Raw genomic sequence first — 26,018 nt, 5'->3', positions numbered from 1 at the left:
CAATTTTTAGTTTATTTTGATATTGTAAAATAGTCCCCGGGACAATGATGATGTGGCAATAGAATATTCAGATTGTCATCTAAGCATCTATGGTTCGATACCAACTATGGTGTATTTGTAAAAATTTTCTTCCAAATGGAGAGCACAATCAAAGAATACTGGACGTCTGAACTGGCCGTTGCGTGCACTTCTCGATTTACCTGATGGCCGATGAGAAACTTCCATGGGGCTAACTAAGATTTATCAAATTTTTTTTGACATTGTGAAATATAATTTAAATCTTTATTAAATAAATATTTGGATGATTATCTAAGACAGAGTCTTAATTTTCACTGAAGTGCTTTTAAAAACACTTAAAGTGGCTGGAAATCCAAGTGGAAAGAGTTGACACTTGGATCACACTTAATCTAATGAAGGTAAAGAGGAAGCAATTAATAATTAAATTGATATAAATTTTAAATAATGATATTCATAAAATAAATAAATAAAAGGTAAAATACCACATTAAATCATAAGTAATATGGACCTCGCAACAAATACATTCCAACTACTCTTTAATTAATGAAAGGGAAAATGCAACATTTGCCTCCCTAGCTAGCAGTCTCTACTGTGGGGCATGTGCATGTGGGCAGAGGTCTGTGATCATGGCAGTTAACATAAAGCCAAAGGCCCTCCATTTGCTAGTGGAGCAAGAGAAAAAGATGGATGGCATGCGCCATTGAACACTGAAAAAGTTAGCAAGAAAAATAAATAATAATAATAATAATAACAAAGAAAAATAGTGATTGGCACGCAGTGATTAGGATGAGCATTTGGTGGGATGTTTCAGTGATCCACTAAACTCTGTGGTGCCCTGCATTTCAATGATCTGCTCATTGGTTTCTAGGTATCTGTTCAGTTTAAAGGAGAAAATGAAATAACAAAAGAAAAGATGAGGAGGAACATGAAACCCAAGATCCTCTTCTGACACTGCACTTGGGAATAACAGAGCAATAATGGCTGTGTGACGAAAATTTACAGGATTTGGAATATCTATCCAATAGTTACATACAACTATATATAGATAACAGGGGTTATGTATATGGGCCTTAACCCTAATATGTATATGGGCTTTAACACCCCCCTTCAAACTCAAGGTGGAAGTGGAGGTTCTGAAACATTGAGTTTGAGTAAATGAAGCCGATGTTGCTCTCGAGTTTGTGCTTTAGTGAAAAAATCTGCCACTTGTAGTTCTGAGGGCACATACTGAAGAGCAATTGTTTTCTGATGACAATGAGACCGAGTAAAGAAAGCATCAACACCAATATGCTTTGTAAGTTCATGCTTCACAGGATCATTGGCAATCTGTATGGCTCCAGTATTGTCACACAGAAGAGGTGTAGGAGCATCACAAGAAATACCAAAATCTGCTAATAACCATCGAAGCCATACTATCTCTGAAGTGGTAGTGGCAAGTGCTCGAAGTTCTGCTTCTGTACTAGAACGAGATACAGCCACCTGCTTTTTAGACTTCCATGCAAGAGGAGAAGAACCAAGAAAAATGCAATAACCTGTGACAGAACGACGATCTGTTGGGTCACTTGCCCAGGTGGAGTCTGAGTAAGCATGAAGCTGAAGTGGACTATCACGAGCATAGAACAAACACTGAGAAGATGTCCCCCTTAAGTACCGTAGTACACGAAGCAAATGTCCAAAATGAATGGAAGTAGGAGCACTCACAAACTGACTCAGAATATGAACTGCATGAGCAATATCAGGTCTGGTAACAGTGAGATAGACAAGGCTGCCTACAATACGCCGATATCGAGACGGATCCTCAAGAGGTGTACCATCAGTAGAACGAAGTTGTAAATGAAGATCCATAGGTGTCGCAGCTGTTCGACTATCTGTAATGCCAGAACTATGAATAAGGTCTTGTATGTATTTGGACTGAGAAAGGTAGTAGCCATCTGCCGAATGTAATACCTCAATCCCTAAGAAATAACTGAGTGAACCCAAATCAGACATTTGAAATTGCTCACTAAGTTGCTTCTTCACACAAGAAATGTGTTCCACATCGTCTCCCGTAATCAACATATCATCAACATATAGAAGAAGCAAAGTGCGTCCACGTGGAGAGAGATGAATAAATAGAGCAGGGTCATGATCACTAGGTAAAAACCCAGCAGCTTGTATCACAGATACAAAGCGCTCAAACCAAGCACGAGGAGCCTGTTTAAGACCATATAGAGCACGACGAAGGCGACAAACATGACCAGGAGGAGCATCAACACCTGGGGGTGGTTGCATATAAACTTCTTCATGCAAATCACCATGAAGAAAAGCATTCTTAACATCCATTTGAGAGATGGTCCAAGAAGAAGTAGCAGCCACGGCAATAAGAGTACGAACGGTAGTCATATGAGCAACTGGTGCAAATGTCTCATCATAATCTCGTCCTTGAGTTTGCTGAAAACCTCTAGCAACAAGACGAGCTTTGTATCTCTCGATAGAACCATCAGACTTGGTCTTAATTTTGAATACCCATTTAGATGTAATTGGCACTGCATGTGATGGTAGTGGAACAATATCCCAAGTGCCTGTACGATCAAGAGCAGCAAGCTCCTCAGACATAGCAAGTTGCCATTCCGGAATATTAGAAGCTTCTTGGTAAGTGGATGGCTCGACACTCACACATGTAAAACCATACTTGGCAGCGGGACCAATAGTAGCACGATCTCTTAAATTATATCTTGGACCAACCTGTAACTCATCAGGAACAGTATGAGACTCATCAATATCATTAGAAACATCAACAGCAGGTATATCAGGACTGGCCGTGGTGGTAGAACCAGATGGAGACACTGTGAGATTTGTGGGACGACGATGGAATACACGTGTGATAGGTGGTTTAGGATGAAATGGAGGTGGTACAGGAGGAGATGTAGTCCCCTGTGAAGGTGGAGTGATGGAAATAGAAGGAGCAGGAATAGGGGTAATATGATGAGAAGGAGTAGTGACATCATCAGAGGATGAGATAGGAGGTAGACACAGGAACGATGTGGATTCTGTGGGAGAATATGAGGGCCGAGTAGAGGGGTTATAAAAGAAAGGACGATCCTCAACAAAGGTCACATCGCGAGAGATACGTATGCGACGAGAAAAAGGATCATAACACCGATAACCTTTATGTTCAGGACTATATCCTAGAAAAACACATTCAACAGATTGTGCAGTCAACTTAGTTCGCTCACGAGGTGCAAGCAAAACATAACAAGTAGATCCAAAAACTCGGAGATGATCATAACTGGGAGAAGTACCAAAAAGAACTTCACCAGGACATTTTCCAGACAGTTTGGATGAGGGTTGTCTATTTATGAGATAGACAGCAGTAGAAACAGCTTCACCCCAAAAATGAGAAGGCACAAAAGATGAAATCAAAAGTGTGCGGGCAGTCTCTATAATATGACGATGTTTGCGTTCAGCAACACCATTCTGAGCATGAGCGCCAGGACAAGAGAGCTGAGCAAGAGTGCCCTCAGATGACAAAAATTGACGAAAAACATCAGACAAATACTCTCCCCCAGAGTCAGAGCGAAAAACTCTAATAGGAGTAGAAAATTGTGTGTGAACCATGCGGACAAAAGACTGATAAATAGAACACAACTGAGAGCGATGTTTCATAAAATAAACCCATGTATATCGAGAATGATCATCAATAAAAATGACATAATATTTGTGACCACCCTTTGTAGGAAAAGGTGCAGGACCCCATACATCAGAATGAATAAGATCAAAATGTCTAGCAGAATGAGAAATACTAGATGAATATGGTAGTTGTATTTGTTTTCCAAGTTTGCAACCCTTACAATGAAAATCAGACTCAATAGTTGTATGACCTAAACAACCTTTATTTATTAATGTGGACAGTCGAGACCCACAAAGATGACCAAGACGATGATGCCACTGGGCGAAGGAAGAACAAACAGAACCCGATGTAGCGGATGACACACGAGCAGAAGTTTCAATGGAAGAAGGAAGACGCAAAGTATCTAGGATGTAAAGGCTAGGAACACCTTTACGGCGATGGCCAGTCCCAATCACTTTCCCGCTTCGACGGTCCTGAATAAAACAAGATGAGTCATCAAATCCAACAAAACAATTTTGGTCGGTAACTTGACCAACCGAAAGAAGATTCATGGATAACTGAGGTACTAAAGAAACATTTGGTACAGAAAAATAAGGATTGCAAAGTGAACCCTGGTGAGTGATATGACAAGATGTACCATCAGCTGTCCGAATAGAAGCTCCATCAGTGACCGGCTTGCAAGCGACCAACTGGGACTGATCAGATGTCACATGAAAAGAAGCCCCTGAATCAAGTACCCAAGACGACGAAGGAGCAGTAACAGGTGAAGCAGCAGCAATAGACACTGAACCTCCAGGAGTGGAACCAGTACCACGACCACGAGCACCACGGGCAGTACCACGGGCAGCACGACGTGCACGATAGTCAACCAACTTCTCTGGATGAATAGAAAAACAATTCTCTGGAAGATGACCAGTCTTGCCACAATGCTTACAGGGCTCTGAAGAGAAGCTTTTTGGTACACTGATCCTTTGAGAAGCTGCCAACACACTATGAGAGACAAATGCAGAAGAAGACATAGACTTGAGACGTGTTTCTTCTGCAAGTAAATCAGACAATGCCTGTGCCATAGTGAGATCAGAAGAATTGTGAAGTAATCGTGTACGAATAGAATCATATTCAGCCCGAACTCCCATAACAAATCTGTAAGTGAAAAACTTTTCAATAAACTTGTGTGTTGGGCAAGGAACAGTTGTACACTCTGGTATCATGGAAATCAGTGATCCCATCAAACGATCAAAAGCAGAGTAGTACTCATCAATGGACATATCATTCTGCATAATTTCATGAGTTTGCTGCATGAGATTATGTAAAAGAGCACCACTATCCTGAACATAGCGCTTCTTCAAGTTGTTCCATATGTCCTTAGCTGTTTTGAACTTAGAAAGACTCATAATCATGGATTGTTTAGTACTATTGACCATGACAGCCATCACTTTTCCATCATTAATATGCCATTCTGTTATTGCAGCAGCATTACTACCATCATTCTTAAGCACAGGTGGAGATTCATTTAAATGAAAAAGTAAACCATAACCCCTTAATGCAGTCTCTACACAGAAAGCCCACTCTGGATAATTCTGACCATCTAAGGTGATATTAATAATTATTGCATTTATTTATTGAGACATGTTGAGAAATTCTGACCAAAATGGCAGTAGAGGGGCGGCTGCAATGGAGGAACTCAGAGGTCGAGCGGGCTGCGGCGGAGGAGCTAAGGAGCTGCTCGAGAAATGTGCCTCCAATCGAGGCAACAAAAGAAGAAACTTAAGCTTGCTGTTGAATCTGCGCTCGGCAGGCGGCAGGCGGCGATCAGAGGATGAGACGAGCCTCAGCCCCCTTAATTTCTTCTTTGTTGGGACGAGCAGAGAAGATCACAGCAACGAGCAGAGAAGATCACAGCAGCCACCTTCTGTGCTCACGGGAAAGGGCTCGCACGGAAGAAACGGCAAGCTCGAGCGATCGACGAGCGGTGATATAACCGTCTTCGTCGCACTACGGTTTCAATTAATTATCAAGTTCAAACAATAATGTAGCATAGAGTTAACCTGAATCGTCTCTCAAGGACCCAATATAATGCTTGCAATTTTCAAATCTAACGAAATTTTATATGTTATGAGAAAAATAAAAAGAACTAAACTAATGCTTATTTTGGGGGATTTAAATGCTAGGAACAATAAAAACTCAATCACCAACTTACTCCTAACAATCCTAACTATCCGGAATTGAAATTTCAATTAACTACACTCCAACCATGGCTAAGAAACGAAAATGAACAGAATTAAACAAAAATGGACAGCATGAACAAAATAGGAATAACTTGATACGAAACATAACAAAATTTCTCCTAGGCAATTTAACAAACTACTTGCAGTCACAAAGGAAGAATTCAACAAACTATAACAAAGCTGTGAGGAAATAACAAGTAACAAATAACCGTTGTAAGGGAATTAAATTAACATCAAAAGAAAGCACAATCAAACAAAAGGAAGCTGTAAATTGCTGGAATTGTGTGATGTCCACTCGCGCAGGAAGAAATGGGGGCTGCTTGGCTCTGTCCGACCGGCTGGAGCTTCCGCAGATGGCGGTGGAGATGTTGCTGGAAATGGCTGAGGGCTGGTTGAGGATGGAAATGCTGCTGTGAAATGAGACTGTGCGTGAGTGAGTTGATGAGGCGTTGAAGGCTTGGCTGTTGTGTTGTGGTGAGGGCTGTGAGTGTGAGGGCGTTGGAAGTAGGCTGATTACGTGAGATGGTTGATTAGTGGAGTGGTGAGAGCATGAGTGGAGCGTGAGTGGAGGTTGAGGTGGCGTTGGCTGGTGAGGGATGGCTTCGTGAGTGGATTTGTTGAGTGTGAGGGATGGAGTGAGCTGGGGCTGACGTGAGTGGGAGATGGAGAGAGGCGTTGGTTGGTTGTGAGTGGAGATGGGTGGAGGCGTTCTTGCGTGAGTGGAGGATGGGGAGGGAGATGAGGCTACGGTGGTGAGTGAGGTGAGTGAGGGGGCTGTGAGATGGAATGTGGTCGGTGGTGGAGGATGAAGTGGGCGGTTGGGAGTGTGTGATCGGTGAGGATGAGGTGAGTGGAGTGGAGGGCGGCGTGAGTGAAGGGGAGGAGATGGAATGAGCGTGTGGGAAGAGGAGATGGAGGCGTGATGGGGGAGGACGTGAATGGGTGTGGGAGGCTAGGGTTTGGTGAGGTGAAGATGTGTGGTGGATGTGGAAGTGAGGTGGAGATGTGTGGTGGAGATCCTCCTTTACTTCCTCTTTTCTCAACCTTTCATCATGATGTCCCATTTGATCCTTAATGTGTCATTTAAACCTTGATGACCAAGCTGTCCTACAAATTAAATTGGATGAAACATGAGTTTAAAAATGTAGAAAAATCTAAATATAATAAAAATACATCCAATTACAAATATGTGTCATCCAAGGCAAAAATGTACAACTAAAATCTTAAATTTTCTTATTAATGATGTCAATTTAACCATCAATTATGTTAATCATCAAGCGGCGATCGGGAAAAGAGAAAAAAAAATTAGGGTTTTAGAAAGGCTCTGATACCATGTGACGAAAATAGGATTTAGAATTATCCATCCAATAGTTACATACAACTATATATAGATAACATGATCTTTATGTATATGGGCCTTAACCCTAATATGTATATGGGCTTTAACAGTAATATAATTTCTTCATTTGAATGAGAAATCAATATCTAAAATTATTTTAGAAATGAAGGAAACTATATAGGAATGAATTCATACACAAGCGTAGTCCATGAACACAAATGCATGATTGTTGGTTCTAGCATGTATGAATATTAATCCATGAAGCAGGATTCTTATAATTCAATTTGGTTGTGTTTCAGCTGGATGCCACAGACGGTTAAGTCATCAATCAAGAATATGCCACCTTAATCTTCTTTGGTACCACAAACGAAAAATTCTCATGGGGAGAAAGAACTGAGTGAAGGGATTAACGGGGCACCGGAGATTCCCGACAGACCACTCCGACACTCAAATCAGTAACGAAAATGAAGAAGGAGAGAAAGCAGTATACGAAGTTGAATGAAAATCGAAAGAGCCTCCTTCATACCTGCGGGGAGCTTATATAGTTGTCGAAGGGAACATTCCTTCTGTCATGAGAGCAGAATGTTGTAGTGTCTTAGGGAGGCAAATTCTGTAAATTGCTGATAAGTGAGCTGATAATGCATCATCAAGGGGAACAATCTTTGCTGATCCCTAACCACCTTACGATTTAGCAGAGTCGATTATTCTCATTTTTTGACTGTAGATACAAATGTGATGAAATCTAGGGGACCAGGCCTAAAAGCCTAGTAATCGTTATAATCCTTTGGCAAAGCTCATACGCTTGATTGTTCTCTAGTACGAAGAAGGTTGAGAGGGGCCAAGTTGGAATTTGACAGAGTGGCCGAGCTTGTATAGACCAAGGAACCGAAGAGGCCAGTTAGTTGAGAGCGATCGAAGTTTAGCTGGCTGAGGTTGAACAAGGGCGAGTGCCTAAAGAGCTCGAGTGGGCCGAGTGAGGCTGAGTGTGGGGTGGAGATTGGATTGGCCGAATGAGGCCGAGTGGTCGAAAGTATGACCAAGTGGTGGCCGAGGACGAAGTAGAGTAGCCAAGATGATCGAGGTTGAAACTGAATGGCCGAGCCGATCGAGAACCAGATTGAATGACTGAGCTGATCGGGCGTGGGGCTGAGTGACCAAGGCCGAGTGGCCGAACCAATCAGAGCCGAGATTGCGTGCGAGACTGAGAGGCTGGGCTGATCAAGGCCAAGAATGAGGTCGGGTGGCTGAAAAGATTGAACATATAGTCTGGTTGATCAAGCGCACAATCGAGCGGCCGAGGCGTATGGCCGAGTGGCCAAGGTGATGAGTGTGTGTAGTCATAGAGCTAAGCCGACTGAGGGTCTTTTTGAGGCTGAGTCGAATTAGCAGGACTGGGCCGAATGTTATTGCAATTGGGCTAGTAAAAACGTGGTTTGACCATTGACCTATTGACTTGCCAGATCGGATTGATTGTTGACCCACTTCACCATGTCAGACCAATAATTAAAGACCTGCCATATTAGGTTGGAAGATTAGGATCATGAAATCCTTGGGCTATCCAAATTAAAGGTTAGATTTAATTTGATTGAGATTCAATTTGGAGCTCAATTAAATTAAAAAGATTAAAAAATAATTAATTTCATAGTCATGCAGTGAAGAACTATATATACAACCTTAGTTGAGCAGCTGTCTCACACACACCAAAACACTAAATGACGTTGTGTCATTCGACACTACGCACTCCCAAGCAAAATGTGACATTGAAAGAAAGAAAAAATCCACACACCTTGAAATTGATTGTGTCTGACTGCATTATCTTAATGTAGTTGGTAGAGGATTTAAGTTTAGTTTACAAGTCTGATATGTTTGTCAAATATTCAAGTGTACAAGTTTGACAATTAATTATATTGCAAATGCAATGATAACTCAACAGGTGTTGAGTTGAAAGATTAAAAGTTGAAGAGGTTTTAGCAGATTGATGAAGTTGATCAAATACTTAATAGATAGAGGATGATTCCGCAAGTTGACGAAAGTTTAAGGAAACCAACTGTGTAGTGGATGATGAAGAAGTTCAAGTGATCTAGCTTGTAGGTTTGACATGAGGTTAAGATTGATTAGATTCTCGACAAGTGCACAAAATTAAGTGGCATACTAATCTGACAAAAGAGCAAAAGCAGATGTTGCAATGTCTTCCATAAAGAAAATTGAGTCGATGGTGGTGCTCACAACTAAGGAAACAGATAGAAAGAGAGCAAGAGATGAAGGAAGAGGTGAGAGGAGAAAGATTGATTAAATTGAATAATAATCAATCGAATTTGAAAATTCGATTCGATTTGATTTTTTTTTAATATTAGTTTTTTTATTTATTCAATTCGACTTTAAAATTTATAAATCAATTAAATCAAAATATCATTGATACCGATCAAATTAATTGATTTTATATTAATTCAATTTATTCGATTTTGATAGTAAAATTCGATCGATTTGGATTTGTCCCAAAAAAAATTTAATTTAACCGACCGAATTCAAAAATTCAGTTCAGTCAAAAATTTAATTTTTTTATAAAAAATATTGATTTTTTTTATTTATTCAGTTTAGTTTTAAAATTTAAAATTCATAAATTGGTTTGTTAATTCATAAATTAATTTATCAGTTAATTCAATAACCGATCGAATTAATCAATTTTATATTGGTTCAATTTATTTGATTTTGGTGGTAAAATTGGATTGATTCGGTTTGTCCAAAAAAATTCAATTTAATTGGTTTTGATTTGTTCAGTTCGATTTTGAACCAATTGATCACTCCTAAGCAAGGTATAATATACATATTACTTAAAAACATTTTAATCTATCAACAAACCCATTCAACAAATAAAAGTTTTTAAACAACGAATCCATCGGTATCAGTATTAATTCTTGAATGGATTGTTGTAGTTCTCAGAAGATCGAAGTCAGCCTGCACTGACTGAGTTGTTGGATGATCAAAGTCAAACTATGCTGATCTAACTCACTGCAAAATTGACAAGCTAATTCCGTCTTGAGCTGGATTGGAACCTAGCTGGTTGTCCAACCTAGCCGATCCCATTTTGAAGTACCTCAGTTTGAGGCTGTCACAAACTATATATGACTGGAAAAATCCCCTACAACTGAATGATAATCTGATGTAGATGCAGTGGAACCAGAAGCTTGTCCATCTCGACCTGTTGTTGATGGCAATACCCATCTCTTCCAGTCATTGCGCCTTCTTATGTTCTCCCTCTGCAAATGGTTGAAGCAAAAGTAGGGATGGATTAGACAATCGCTTAGAGGAATTCAAGGAACATAGAAGATAATAAAGTTTCTTGTGACATTCACTTTGCAGATAGATGAATGATGAAATAGTGGAGTAAAATGATGAGAATTATGATGGATCAATATACAGCAAAAAACACAAAGTGATTCATAATGATAAATACAAATGAAACTCACAAGTCTTAGAGTATATAGAATAAACAACAAAGTAAATTACTGTACCTGAATTTCAATTACAGTTGAACTTCTTAAAGCACTCAATATATAGTTTGTGTTACTAGTCACAATCTGGACCTGCACATGCTAAGCCACGATCAGTGTCGATTCAAATGAAAAATAAATGGATTAGAGTAGAGGAATGAGAAAAACATATATACAATGTATTGTGTGATACTGATTTGTGGTGCAACAACGGAATTAGCATGCTACAACTATAGTAATAGATATGATGATAAAATTGTTATAAAGAAAATCTAGAGAGTAAGCAAAAAAACATCCAACACACACATGAGAAAGATATTGCAAAAAATATTCGAGTTTCTAACAAGCTGTGTGCCTGCAACTAGATCCTTATTTAGATTCTTAACGATATCTTTTAATCAGTTAGATCTCTTAGTTTATTCCAGTAAATTCCTATCTCGTATTACTATTTTCCTTACTTTTATTTTTTTTAAAGGATGAGCAAAAGATCGATTAAACTGAATTAATCGATAAAATCAGGTGAATTTAAAAGAATTTAATTTTTTTAAAAAAAAATATCAGTTAATTTGGATAATTGAGTGTTTGGTCTTAATTTTAAAAGTTTGAATTCAATTGAACTGATTAAATTGAAAATAACAATTGATTGCTATATTGTTTTACATCAATCAATTGTTAAGACATAAAAAATCAAATAAAATATGTAACAATTGATCATTTGACTTGATTGTCCATCATCATTAATAGATTGATGAAAAACATCAGTCGATTAATGATGAAAAATTGATTATTTTAAATTTCGATCGAATTAATCGATATTTTATTGATTTATTTATTTATTTTTTATTGAAAAATTTGATCGATTCAATTAGTTTGAAAAAAATACATTTGTTCAATTTCGATTTAAACAGTTTGATTATTAACTGATTGTTGACCCCTACTCTATTTCCATATTTCTTTATTTCCTCCCTTTCAACACATGTCTATTCGTCTACTTAAATAGCAGTTTCAAGGTCAGATTAATCTCAAGCCTATGAGTTTTTACATGAAACAAGCTAATCATATCTGTTGAAATTAACTACTAGCTAGGTTTATCACAATGTGCAGTACTAGCTATTCTATTTTATCTATGGATCAGATTAAATTGATAGAAATTAGCAAAATTTGTAAATCCTACTATACCAAGATTAAGATGAGGTAAAGGTAACCCCATGGCATCTAAAGGAACATTACAATCTCTTATTTAATAGCAAAGGCACACAGGGATCCTTCAAAAAGAGTCAGAAAGCTAACTCATGTAGATGATATAGCAGTCAACAATTAGTCGTTACATTTTAAAACATAATATTCAAAACTCAGAGACCATTCACAATTATACAAGCCAAATCAGTAAAATACTAAAAAAGAATAAACGATGAATCATCAACATAAATGCTCATCATCTTATTCAATTAACTTATACAATACCAACATAAGTTTTACAGTACAAAATAAAGAAAACATGAATTATCATCATTGATAATCTATTGTATATATGCAGAGGAACCAGAAGCTTGCCCATCTCGATCTGTTGTTGATGGCAATACCCATCTCTCCCAGTCATTGCGCCGTCGTATGCTCTCCCTCTGCAAATGGTTGAAGCAAAAGTAGGGATGGATTAGACAATCGCAAGAATTCAACATGGAAGATAATAAGGTTTCTTGTGACATTCACTTTACAGATAAATGAATGGTGAAATAGTGGAGTAAAATGATAAGAATTATGATGGATCAAGATACAGCAAAAACACAAAATGACCCATAATGATACAATATTTAAAGGAAACTCAAGAGTCTTGGAGTATATAGAATAAACAACAAAGTAAATTAGTGTACCTGAATTTCAATTACAGTTGAACTTCTTAAAGCACTCAATATATAATTTGTGTTACTAGTCACAATCTGAACCTGCACATGGTAAGCCATGATCAGTACGTCGATACAAATGCAAAATAAATTTATTAGAGTAGAGGAATGAGAAAAATATAGTACAATGTATTGTGCGAAACTGATTTGTAGTGTACGGAATTAGCATGCGATAATAAATATGATGATAAAATTGTTATAAAAAAATCTAGCAAAAAAAACATCCAACACATGAGAAAGATATTGCAAAAATATTCGAGTTTCTAAAAAGTTGTGTGCCTGCAACTAGATTCTTATTTAGATTCTTAACGGTATCTTTTAATCAACTAGATCCTTTAGTTTATTCCAGTAAACTCCTATCTCATATTACTGTTTTTCTTATTTTTATTTTTATTTCAAGAGTGTCGGTTAAACTGAATTAATCGATCAAATCGGTTGAATTTAAAATTTTAATTTAATTAATTGAGAAATTTATTTTAAAAAAATAATTAATTCGAATAATTCAGTTCGATCTCAATTTTAAAAGTTCGAACGATTAAATTGATTAAACTGAAAATAACAATTGGCTGCTATGTTGTTTTTCATTAATCGATTGCTAGACATAAATAAATAAATAAAATATTTAACAATCAATCATTGGATAATTGTTCATCATCAATCAATTGATGATGGAAAATCAATTATTTTGATTTTGGATTGAATTAATCAATGTTTTATTAGTTCATTCAATTAGTTTGAAAAAAATATATTTGTTCAATTTCAATTTAAACGGTTTAGTCAATTCAATGTAGCCTACAGAAGCTGTAAACTGGAATTGTTATCAAAAGAGAAAGAAAAGAAATGATTAAATAATATAAAATTTTCATCAAAAGGGGTCTTTTATTGATGATCTCATGGAAGTGAATTAATTATGCACATTTTAAATACTTGCAGGGAAGACAATATGTAGAAACTTACTGGATTACAAACAAATAGAACACCAATCAAAACATTAGCAATGCAAAGCAATAGATGCAAACTAACTATGGTTGCAGGTTTTTTCCCCTTTACGTTAAACAAAATGTGGCAGAATCTAATAAACTGATAATCTAATAAACTGCACACCAGAAAGCAAGTCCAAAGCAACTCACCCGCCTGAAGGTCGCGATCAATGAGATGGGCACCCACCCTTGAGCATCCATATTTCTTCGCAGGAAAACATCCTTGCACAGATTATCAACACTGCGAAAGCATGTTCATTATCAACACTGAGACATCTATAATGGAGTTGTTAGAGTAAAACCTGAAGTAGTATTCTATTTGTTTCTTCAACACCAATTGTTTGTCAAATACATGTGGCATTGGATAAGGTGGAGGTGGAGGTGGAGATGGGCGGACATAGTATGTTTCAAGAACTGGAGGTTGGGAAGCATAATACGTCTGAAGAACTGCAGGTGGTGTGCCATAATACGGCGAAGTGCCATCTGAGGGAAGATAATAACGATCATCAAAACCATGAAACCAAACTTGACAAAGAGAAAACAAAAAAAATTTCATTACCAGTGTAGCCTATGGGACTCGCAAAAGGCGGGGCGGCTTGATGAGGCACGAAAGCATAGGGGGCCATGAACGGTTGTCGTCCATGTCCCTGCAGCCGGGGCATCGGCATCCACATGTGTGGATTTGTATCAAGAACTTGAGGGCCATTCCAACCATGGACTCCTCGCTCCGGATGAGGCAGCTGATTCCTGTAGCGTCCATTATCGCTGTTGAATCTGTGCCGATTGCCACCAATTACTTGTGACTGTGGCAGGAACCCAGCGCTCGTGGCATGCCTGTTCAATGGAAGCGCACCGCGGAAAACCGGAGGTCGTACCGATTCCGATGTCTCAGGACCACCGTTGGTGGTGGACGTACTGCCGCCGGCATTCTACATTGAGATAGGGTTTATTTTAGGTTTATAAACAAGACTACGATCGATTTCCGTTACGTTCGTTAGACTATGAATACAAAATTTACATCAGCCAGTTAGGGAAAGACATGGACAAGACGAAATCTCACCGCAGATGATCCATCAAATAAAACTTTCACGGAGTCGGAAGAAGAGGAATTGACAGTGGGTAACTCCGAAGACGAAAGGCCCAGACTGCGCTCTCAAAACCTGACTCGCCTCGTTCACCCCGCCGGCCTTCAAAATCAAAGCTTCTCTATCACCACCTCCAGCAGTGGCAATGCCTATGCTCCGCTGTTCTTCGTCATCACCCGTAATGTGCTCGCTAGCGTCGGAGGGCTGTGGGCTAGCGATCCTCTCGGGCTCGGCTGGCGCCGGGGCAACGATCGGCGCCTCCGGAGAAGAGAGAACGACGTCCAGACTTGCACCGGAGACGGCATCGGAAGGCAGGGACATGGTGATAGGATTTTCGAGAAGACAAGCGAGCGGACCGCGCGGAGGAAGGTAGTGATCGTCGGACGGACGGCGAAGAGGATAGACGTTAAAAAAATATATATATATATATATATATATATAATAAAAATTTTGAAACATCAAAATTATTTTTTTTGTAAAAAATTTTTAAACGGAAAAATTATGGATAATAATTACGAATGATATAGAAAAAGCAAATTTATCATTAATATTGTTGAGATAATCCTTACTGTATATTTATAATTGAGATATTATAATATTAAAAATAATATATATATTTTTAAATAAGAATAATAATATTAAATTTAAATAATTCTTATTAATAGACTATTTCAACTATACTAATAAAAAATAAGATTTATTTAAAAATATAGTAAATAATCATTAAAAATCATTAATATTTATTTTAATTATTTAACTTATTTATTTCAAATATTTTTTAAAAAATCAATAACTTTTAATTTGTTACTAAAATATATCGTCTCTATTGATAAATAATTTAAAAAAAAATATTTTGACGAGCAATAAAATTTTAAAATTTATTTTAATGGATGTTAAATATTAATTTATTTCTTAAAAAGTTATTTCTTAACTTTAATTTGTAATAAGTGAAATTTTTTTCCCTGGGCACGATGCAATGGTAAAAATATTGATGGATCATTGGTATAAGATAAGGCATATAACATAAAGTACGATTACTTATGAATAAGCCTTTTGATAGAGTGAGGTGTTACAAATGCAACGCGAAATATAATTAACCATAAGCCTATGTCCATTTTGATGAATGAAGCTATCATGTTATAAGTTATAATTGAGTATTCAAGTAAAGTATGATTCTTTTATAAAGGTTGGCTATCAATGTCTAACAACGTGAGTACATTTTAATTTATCCTAATAATTGATGAAATTTTTTTTTATGGGATAGGATCAATCACATCTAATTAAGATTAATCAATTGGAAGAGTTAATAACATTATGATTTTTTTTAAACATCAATCTAGTAATATTAATAGATTGTATATAATATACTAGTTGCATATTATTTGATTTGATCAAATTTTAAATTTGAAAATCAAGATCGAACTAAATAAATTAAAATAATTAAAATTCAAAAATAAATTTTTAAATAAACCAAATTAAAATTTCAAATTTAATTGGCTCGGTTTAATCGGTTAATAAATGATAAAAAAATGAAATAACAAAATCATTTTTCTTTTTCTTTTATAAAAAATTTTGAAACAGAAAATTATGGATAATAATTGAGATGATATGAAAAAGTAAATTTAGTAACAGTAATTAATAATGTTAAGGTAGTTCTTACAGGATATTCAGATCTTATAATATTTAAAATATATTTTTTAAAATAAATATAATAATATTAAATTTGAATAATCATTATCACTAGACTATTTCAACTACATTGAATAAAAATATAAAATATATATTTTTTTTACAAAAAATAGTAAATAATCATTAAAAATTGTTAATATTTATTTCAAATATTTTTAAAAACCCAATATAATCACAATATTTTTTTATAAAACGCTATTATAAAATAAGAACATTAAATACTGCTATTTATTAGGGAAAAAATAAGTTTATAATTGGAATTATTGTAAAATCAATTTTTTAAGATAAATTGAATTGATCGAATTTTATCATGAAAAATAAAAAAAATTAAATCAATAAAAAATTAACTAATTCAATCGATTATCAAATTAATCAATTTGTTATATCAATTGACTTATATTGATAATTGAGTCAGAAATTAAGATTTTTATAAAATACTAATCTAACCACATCAATTTATTTCGTACCATATAATTGAAATGATTTAATCGGTTTAATTAATTTTAATTTTAAAAATCAAAATTAAACCGAATAAATTGAAATGATTGAGATATTTAAAAAAAATCTAAACAAACTAAATCCAATTTTTGAATTCTTTTTTAATGGATCTTTTATTATTCATTCTATTTGTATTTCAAATAGCCCTTTTATTATTTAAATTTAAATTATTATTACTAATACACTATTTCACCAATACTAAAAATATTATAAATGTAAAATTTATAAATATATATAATATAATATAGCATGTAATTTTTCATCTGTTTTTTTTAATTATATAAAAATATTTATTTCAACCATTTAACTATTATAATTGAATATTTTTAAAGAAATGTTTAAACTTTATGTCATCGTTTATATTTCACCTACAATCCTTCAAATATTTTATTTCATCATTCTTCAATTTTTAACGGATCTCAAACCATTAAGCTACACAAACTTGTTTGCACAAGGTCATGACTAAGCTCATCAAGTCACAAACTCCATAAATTTCATTTGTGTTTCTACTAAGTCCATGCATAATTGAACACCCACATTAGAAAGATAAGTGAACATTATTTATTTTACCTCCGAGGTATAACTGAGTTGGTTATGGAACAGACTTACAGAAGAGGACAAGAATTTGAATTTTGACGAAGTCAAATAATATCCTCTTCCGTCATGATAACTCTCCTCACAGAATCATGAGCAGATACTATTTTTTTTACATAAGTAAACATTATTTAAACCTCTGCCTTTCTCGTATTTAAATTACTTGCAAGACACTTTAAATCAATAATGTACTCTTTAATTATCAATTAATAATTCGATGATCATCGTATCTTTATTAAATTCAAAATCTAAGATCATAAATGAACTCGTCGGAGCTCATGTAATTTTAGATAAAAGTTAAATGGTCATACCTTCTAATGATATATTTTTAAAATGATAAAGTTTCGACTCCTTTTTAAAAGATTAAAAAATAAATTATTTTAGTTTTCTCAAAATTATTTGATAATATAAAATAATCTATTTTAACTATTTTTTTAATTTAAAATTTATTTTTAGAGATATACTTTTATTTGTTCAAAGTAATAAATTATTAAAAATTAAAAACATCTAAAATAGAGCATTAAGTAATTTATAAAAATAAAAGTATTCTTTTGATAATAATAAAAATAAGTGCGTTGTTTTGAGAAAAAAAAAAGATACATAGAGTGATTCGAAAATTTAAAAAGTGGAAGGGTACATTTTAAAATACCGGAAATGTAGGGTGCCAAATGAATGCTGGTGCTGGTCACGGCTTATCTGTTGGCCGAGTCTGCCAATGCGCGACGATTTTTCTCTGCCCAATTTCTCTCCTTCCTCGTCCGCCAACATCTCTCTCGCCCGGCCGGCGTCGTAGCGGTGACGCTGGCGGCGGAGGCCTGCGCCGCTCCTGTTCTTCTCTGGATTTTAGCTTCCTCCTTTCGCTCTTTTGCTCTCAGTGGAGTTTTGTCTGCTAAACCTGCGCTGTGCTACGAAAAAGGCGTCTCCTTTCACTCCAAATCCGCTACTTGTAAGCTCAGCGCGACCCTTCTCTAAGCCTTATGAGAAGAATCCTGACGCCGTCTCCAGATCTGAAATCCCATCCTAGCTGATCGCCTAAGATCGGAGTGAATTCTGTTCCAAAGGTATTTTTTTGGTCGTCGCCTATTGTTTACGATGGAACATACGAGAGATGATAGGGTATGATTAAAGATGCAGGTTACAGTATTAGGAGTAGATGGTCCATGCCTACAATATCTCGTTGGTCTCTATCTTCTATCCCGTGCCAGAAGGATCTATTTGAGACTTCTCTTCTGCGCCTCCCCGCTTTAGGGTGCGAGTTCGTAGAAGACGGACCAATAAGTTTGTTTCTGATTTTGGTTGTAACTTTGAGCCTGTGACCTGTTTAATTTCCACCTTCCATAGATTCATCTTTTTAAGACTGACATCGATTTCGATTTATTTTTTACTTATTTTTACGCTGTTCACTTTACTCGCCGAAGGTCTTAATTTTTACCTGATAAAAAAATAAGTTTCTAATTTTTACTAAAGAATGCAAAGTTGGAACCTTTTAATGGTTTCCACGCTGGCTATTTCATTCAAGTTGATCATCTCTTTTGTAATCGCCACTGATATGTGTAAATTCGTGTGACCCAGGAAGAAACATTTGGATTTTGGGCGTTTGGGGGTTCCATTGATTTTTGACAGACGGTTAGAAGTGGAAGACAGCCAGGATGAGATGAAAGATGTTAGTCACATTAATGAACCTGCTGAGTTCCTGCTGGCTGCCTTCAGACCGATATGGCTATTTAGGTTCTGATGCTGTAGGTCGGCAGGATGGACTTCTATGGTATAAGGACAGTGGTGTGCATTTTAATGGCGAATTCTCCATGGCAGTGGTCCAAGCAAACAACTTGCTTGAGGACCAGTGTCAGATTGAATCTGGGCCACTGAGCTTGCTTGAATCCGGTCCCTATGGCACCTTTGTTGGTGTATATGATGGTCATGGCGGTCCAGAAACATCCCGTTATATCAATGACCATCTATTTCAGCATCTTAAGAGTAAGTTCCAATGTTCTGTCTTGAAAACTTTGGCTTAGACTCTGCTACTTCTATCTACATAATGTTGTTGAATTATAAATATGTGATTGTATCCCAAGTTTCACTAAATTCAAAATTTATTTTTATTATTAAAGAATTCAAATGTCTTTCTACTCCTGTGGTAATTATTTGCAGCACAAATTGACTTGGATGATCCTTTTACAAGATATTTTCTGCACAAAAATCCAGAATAGGTAGTCTTATCGACTAGGAATCACTTCGGTGCCGAAACATAGCTTATGATTGTGTCTCCGTGCAGTTTATGTTTGCATGCCAATGATTAGAGTCCCTTGCAAAATGTTATGCCTTTTATAAGCATAGACATGTAAGAACAATTTGTTTTTTTTTTTCTTTCAGGATTTGCAGCTGAACATCAATCAATATCTGTGGATGTAATACGAAAGGCATATCAAGCTACAGAAGAAGGCTTTACCTCACTGGTTGCCAAACAATGGTCAACAAAACCTCAGCTTGCTGCTGTTGGCTCGTGTTGTCTAGTTGGTGTTGTCACTGGTGGAATGCTGTACACTGCCAATCTTGGTGACTCCCGTGTTGTTCTTGGGAAACTTGTCAAAGCAACTGGAGAAGTTTTGGCGGTTCAGTTGTCAGCAGAACACAATGTAGGAATTGACTCTGCAAGACAAGAGTTGCAGTCAATGCACCCAGAAGATAAACAAATTGTTGTGTTGAAGCACAATGTTTGGCGTGTGAAGGGCCTAATCCAGGTGATTAAATAATAATTTACCAACAGTAAATGACATGAGTTCATGTTGCATTTAGTCTCTTCATTTTTCTTCATATCTATGCATTTAATTGTTACTACCCTGATAACCCATGAACTCAAGTGGAGCCTAATCCATTCAAAAAATGGCTAGCTACTTGGAAGAGATACTACCTTCATATATATCCACAATAATGGCCTTTGCATATGCTTATGTGGAACTAAATTGTGTATAACCCACCAAGAAATTCCTTTCATCCTTACCTAGAGTTATTGGAGTTGCACCTATAATATGAGCTTTTTTGAGACTTACATCTTGCAAGTCACAAAAGTGCTACCTCAACTATGTCACTAACATTTTATAATCCGTGCTAGCCTAAGAAGTTAGATGGAGTCCAAACCTTCCCTATTGGCCATCTAGGAGAATTTCACTCTTGTATGCATTCTCTCCACACAGGACTCATGTCCAACTAATGTGTTGCACTGGCATCTTGTATGCACGCCTAAGTGTATGATCCTAAATTTCTATCTTTTTGTGATCCAAGACAAGGTAACTACTTTATGCCATTGAATAAAACTATTTGAAATAACATGCATTCTTGTCGATGAGCAGTGCATAAATCACAGTGAGAATGATGAGTGAATTCCTGCTTCATCCATTGAATGAAACTATTTGAAATAACTTTCCTTCTTGTGTTCTTTTGGATGATCTAGTGCATAAAGGGCGGAGAGAATGCTGAGTGAATCTCTGCCCATACATGGTAGGTAGTGATTATAATATGCTCTCTTGTAGATGGGCAGGAGAGAATGATGGATGAATCCTCACTGCCATTACAGGGCAGGCAGATAATCTGCAGATCAGTCGGGCAACACTATATTGGGACAGTTATTCAGTCTCTCAAGCTCAGGTAAGTTCAAGGTGTTCTTGGAGAAGTACAGAGAGAAATAGTGGATGAAGCAACTGCAACTGAGCCTAGTAATGGGTTGAGACAATTACATTGGTTTTAACCCTTAAATGTAACAAAAGGGTATTGTTGAGTGCAGTGAGGATGAGTGTGATGGCAGTGAAACTTTCATGACCAGGACAATGATGTTGTAGATGATGTGGTGTTTAGTGTCAAGGTGGACATAGCACAGGAGTTCTTGCATGTGTATCGAAAGCAATTATCATACCTTACTATAGATAATTACCTGTATAACGTAGACTTTGATTCAGTATCTGATTTCAGGTGGACATAGCACACAGATGAGGCATACATGGAGTTGGTGTGCAAGGAGTTTTGAGATTCAGATTTCAGAATAACTCTAGGTAGACCTATATGTTAGATAGACAGAAGGTATACAGTATATCAACATTACTAATTGCTTTACTTTTATTTTGACTGACTGCCTTTTTTGAAGACTGATTGCTTGGTCTTGTTTCTATGCTATTAGAGCTCTTGAGTTCTTTGCTGACTCAAAAAATAGATTACCTATTATTTTGTATGTTATATGAGGCGCCGTTAGTAGGGAAGTTGTTGGATGATTTTATGAAATGCTGCAAGTTCAACTTATGTTGCCCAATTTGGAGAGGATTCATCAGGGGCCGATGATTGACTTGGTGAGAAGCCATTATATTAGAAAGTACAAGCTTCAAGGCATCTGCCTAATGTTACATCCTACTCAACAATCTCAGTAAATCTTGAAGAAGTGGATTTTAGGTTTAGGGATAATCCAATATTGACTTGCCAAGAGATAATTAGCTTAGCATTGATAAAGAAAGTTCCGAATAATTAGTATAAAATGAGGTTCCACATATACAATTTTCCCAAAAATCTCAAAGTTGGAATATTTCACAGTAAATGTGTTATATTCTGGAAATTCAAAGGTTCAAATATAACATATTAGTTTCTTTCTTAGTGGCCATGAAGACATACTTGCAGAAAAATGGTAGTCGATAGCATTTGTTTGCTCAAGCAATTGCTTGCATGAGTGAGAACAACATGCCACCTGGGAATCACATATAGTAGTATTGCAGGGTGAACATATGATAAGATGTGGTTTTATAAGTGATCCTATTGGTGAACATATGATAAGATGTGGTTTTATAACTGATCCTGTTGATAAGCTGATCATGTGCCCTGTTGAATATTGACAGATCATTCCACACACTGTTGGTATAAAGTAGATCAACAAGGCCAAAGAGGCAAGAAAGAATAGTGTGGGGTATGTTAATGGCTCAAAATAATAAGAACCTCTAGATTGGTTACAAAGATGCATGAGAATAAGTTTGCCTTACTCCTATATATTTGTGTACTTGATTGAAACATAAAAGTATGTGTGTGAAACTGAAACTTTGGCTATAAATCACTATGATTTATGTAATTAACCGAATTATTGGACACATCCATATCTGGTAATATATCATACTTTCACTGTTCTTATTGGTGTTTTTCTTTTTTAGTTTGGTGTACTCAAATGACTGTGAACTTGGTGTTCAGGCAGAACTCAAGCTGTTTGTTTTGCTTAATCAGTCTTGTTTTGAGTAGTGTCAGTTGCTATGTTTCTGTCAGTTCCAATATTTTATTAATTTTTATCTGTATTTAATGAGGACTAATCAGGGCTGAGTATGGTGAAGTTCTGATGCATTTGTTTCTTTGTCCTCTCTCCACTATTTGGTGCACACGTTGCTCATCTTTTCCGGTGAAGATGTACCTTTTTCTTTTGTTGGAGCACTAAGCATCCTCAATCAACAACACATTCTTCAACTTGTTAACTATACCAGTGTGGGAGCTTCATGATGTCACATCTATGCGGATTTGGATGCCACAAGATAGTTTTAAATTGCCTTTTGTTTGGTTTAATTGCATTCTACTGATTCTGAGAAGACACCTGTCACACAACAGGAAGTAATGTTGGTGGTTTCTAGCTTTTAATTATTTTTTACATAAAATATTTTATTACCTGCACCTACCAATATACATTCCAGTCGACATTTCCTCTTACTATGTACAATCAATATTAGATACTAGTGACTCCTTTTTCTCTTGAAGAAAAGTGTGTTCCATTTTCATTTCAAATAACTGAAATAAAACAAAAGCCTCGGTTTATTCTTTTCTTTAAGTGCCATGTGCAATAATGATGTATTTGGAAGTGAAGGTGAAAGGGGTTGAGGGTGATCAAAGACAAGAGAAATGATTTAATTGATCTGAATATTGTTACTAAGAAAAAGTAATTTAATTTATCTAAATTCTGTAACTTACAATTTTTTTTAGCTGATCATAAATAATTGGGACTAACATGGCTTTAGAATGATGATTGCACGTGTTGCATGATTTCTATTGTTTATTTGTTGCCACGAGCACTTAATGGATCTTTGTCATGATCATTCTTTTGTTTGCACACCATCTATGTCATGTAATCAACATAGAAAATTGCAAATTATATTCTTTTTAATTAAATGTATTCTTCCTCTTCTCTTGTTTATATAGGTTTCTAGGTCAATAGGCGATGTCTACCTGAAAAAGGCAGAATTTAACAGGGAACCATTAATTGCAAAGTTCCGGTTACGAGAAACTTTCAAAAAGCCTATACTCAGCTCAGAACCATACATTTCTGTGCAACCATTGCAACCTCAAGATCTGTTTCTTATATTTGCATCGGACGGCCTCTGGGAACATCTCAGCAACCAAGAAGCTGCAGATATTGTTCACAATAATCCTCACAGTGTACGTTTCTTACCTATAATTTACACTATCATTCTTTTCAGATAGTATTGCTTCGAATTCTGAATCCGAATAATTATTTATTCTTTGCTTGTTGCTTTGTGCTCTTTTGAACACTGTCTTATTGGGGGTAATTTTTGTATTTTCTGGCCAAATTTTCTTCTTGTTAACAAACAAAGTATTCTTCATAATAAATGCAAATTGCATAACAAAGTTGTTGGATGTGTTAAAATCAGTAAAATTTGTCATAGTTTAGGATGCGTAATTTGATCTTCTTGTCTCATTGGGGACAATTTTGTTTTTGTGGTCAAATCTTCCTGTTGATGACAAACAAAAATCCTTCACATAAACATTGAATTGTATAATAAGCTGGTCGGACCTTATTGACTATGGAGTTTCAGGGAGACCTGAGTACTCAGGCAGGCTAGAATGAATCCTTTAATATTGTGGGTAAACAAGGTTCATAACTATAAGATGGGTCACATTCTTTCAATACCATTTCATGCTTTCCTTGTTTACATCATCTGATGTATCCTCGTGATGATTCCACCAATTCCTTCATTGCTGAGTATCAAGGGGAGATGCCATTAATCTCCTTTTTTCTTCCTCAAAGTTTCACTGTTCCAGTTCTTGTTTTGTCTATACTTTAGCAATCTCCATGCGACGTGACATTATCTTTAAGCTTGCACAATTGCCCTTCTGTTTCACTAGTTCGTTTCCTAAATTCTTGGTAATTACTGGCTGGGATCCTGACTCAAAGCTCAAAAGCCTAAGCTGATTTGAATTCTGATCCTTCAACTTCTTTAACACATTTTTTATAAGAAGGGCCACTAACTGTAAATTGCACAAATCCAATGCTCTTCCGATAGTCTTGGCACTTTTCTGTTTTTCCTGAAGAAGTTCCCAGATACCAAATATGTCACACACCACATGCCACAATGGTGCGCGAGTGACTAGGTCCAAAAATCCAACCGGAAGTTTTCATGTGAGAGGGAGAGAACTCAAACTCAAAGTAAACTTTTTTCAGAGGAAGCTCATGAGTTGGTTCTTTTTCATCACCCTCACCTCAGCCCTGTTGCAACCATTTGCTTACAAGTGAAAATAGAACATTGTTCGAAGAAATTCCTATATGTAGTGTTTCTGTATCAAATTCTTCCGACTAATATGGCATTGTTACTCGTCAATACTGTCTAAATAACTCATTAATTCCTGAATTAGACAACTTGATCCTGATGTTTTGTGTAACTCGCTTCTTACATGAGTATAAACTCCTGCAGGGAAGTGCCCGGCGACTCATCAAAGCTGCACTTCAAGAAGCAGCCAAGAAAAGGGAGATGAGATACTCTGACCTACAGAAGATCGACCGCGGCGTTCGCCGGCATTTCCACGACGACATCACTGTCGTCGTCGTGTTCCTCGACTCCAACCTCGTTAGCAGGGCCAGCTCACACTGGGGCCCTTCTCTGTCGATGAAAGGGGGTGGAATCACCGTGCCTGCAAGCTCCACTCCCCTGTCTCGTATACAATACCCGCGTAAATCTCAACCTGTTGTTGTTTCTATTTAAGTAAATGTAATCCTCAGTGATGTAAATGGAGGAGAGGAGATTTGGATTGTGCCTGTTCTAGCAGACGTTAACTGCAGACGCATACAAGTTAGTTTATCCTTGTTATAATGCTGATAGAAATGCTCATTTTTTTTACATGTATTCTTTCCTATTTAATAACTAAATTATATGAGTAAATTAGTGAGTGGTAGAATGATGAAGTTTGTTATTTTAAAGAATATTTATTTATTTTTCAACACAATTCCAATAAGATGAATTTTCTTTTAACATTGATTTTTTTTTGATATGTTTTTTCTGTAGATACCTTTCCCTTGTTTAGTAAATAAGGCATAATTGATAATCCCATGATATCAATATTGAATAAAAAATATTTAAAAATTTTAAAAATAAAAGCAATAATTTTTTACAATATTATTATTATTATTATTATTGTTTGTTTTCACGTGGATCATGCCCGGTTCAGCCAGGCCGAACCAACCCTTGCCACGTAATCCGAGATGCCAATTGAGCCCGGCATTAACACAGAGACGGCCCAAATAACAGGCGGCCCGGCCCAATCCGCAGAAGTTTAAACCGACT

At 36.2% G+C, this 26,018-nt stretch overlaps 2 protein-coding genes and 1 pseudogene across 4 annotated transcripts; 1 reads left to right on the top strand and 2 right to left on the bottom strand.

Moving 5' to 3' along the window:
- Window positions 1-3,096: 3,096 nt before the first annotated feature.
- On the bottom strand, window positions 3,097-5,061 carry LOC141823738 (uncharacterized). Its single transcript, XM_074710989.1, has 2 exons — window positions 4,266-5,061; window positions 3,097-4,101 (listed from the first exon to the last, which is right to left on the bottom strand). Exons 1-2 carry the CDS (start codon window positions 5,059-5,061, stop codon window positions 4,058-4,060), a joined length of 840 nt encoding a protein of 279 aa, XP_074567090.1. The 3' UTR covers window positions 3,097-4,057.
- Window positions 5,062-10,290: 5,229 nt separating this feature from the next.
- LOC141823059 (uncharacterized) lies at window positions 10,291-14,973 on the bottom strand (annotated as a pseudogene).
- A 3,191-nt stretch (window positions 14,974-18,164) lies between these two features.
- LOC141823546 (putative protein phosphatase 2C 60) lies at window positions 18,165-25,572 on the top strand. 3 transcript variants are annotated; one of them, XM_074710850.1, is made up of 6 exons: window positions 18,165-18,494; window positions 18,562-18,711; window positions 19,006-19,410; window positions 19,807-20,174; window positions 23,641-23,877; window positions 25,152-25,572. In XM_074710850.1, the coding sequence occupies exons 3-6, from the start codon at window positions 19,095-19,097 to the stop codon at window positions 25,437-25,439; spliced, it is 1,209 nt and encodes a 402-aa protein (XP_074566951.1). In that variant the 5' UTR covers window positions 18,165-18,494; window positions 18,562-18,711; window positions 19,006-19,094; the 3' UTR covers window positions 25,440-25,572. The 3 variants fall into 3 exon arrangements, with proteins under 3 accessions (XP_074566951.1, XP_074566950.1, XP_074566949.1); XM_074710849.1 differs by having other exon boundaries at window positions 18,562-18,728; XM_074710848.1 differs by lacking the exon at window positions 18,562-18,711.
- Window positions 25,573-26,018: the final 446 nt, after the last annotated feature.

This window comes from Curcuma longa, chromosome 3, assembly GCF_044706935.1.
Source record: "Curcuma longa cultivar G26 ecotype Majalengka, Jawa Barat chromosome 3, ITB_CL_G26_1.1, whole genome shotgun sequence".
Taxonomy (NCBI): Eukaryota; Viridiplantae; Streptophyta; class Magnoliopsida; order Zingiberales; family Zingiberaceae; genus Curcuma; species Curcuma longa.
The sequence above is the reverse complement of the archived record's forward strand: the minus strand, read 5'-3'. Positions and strand labels throughout refer to the sequence as shown.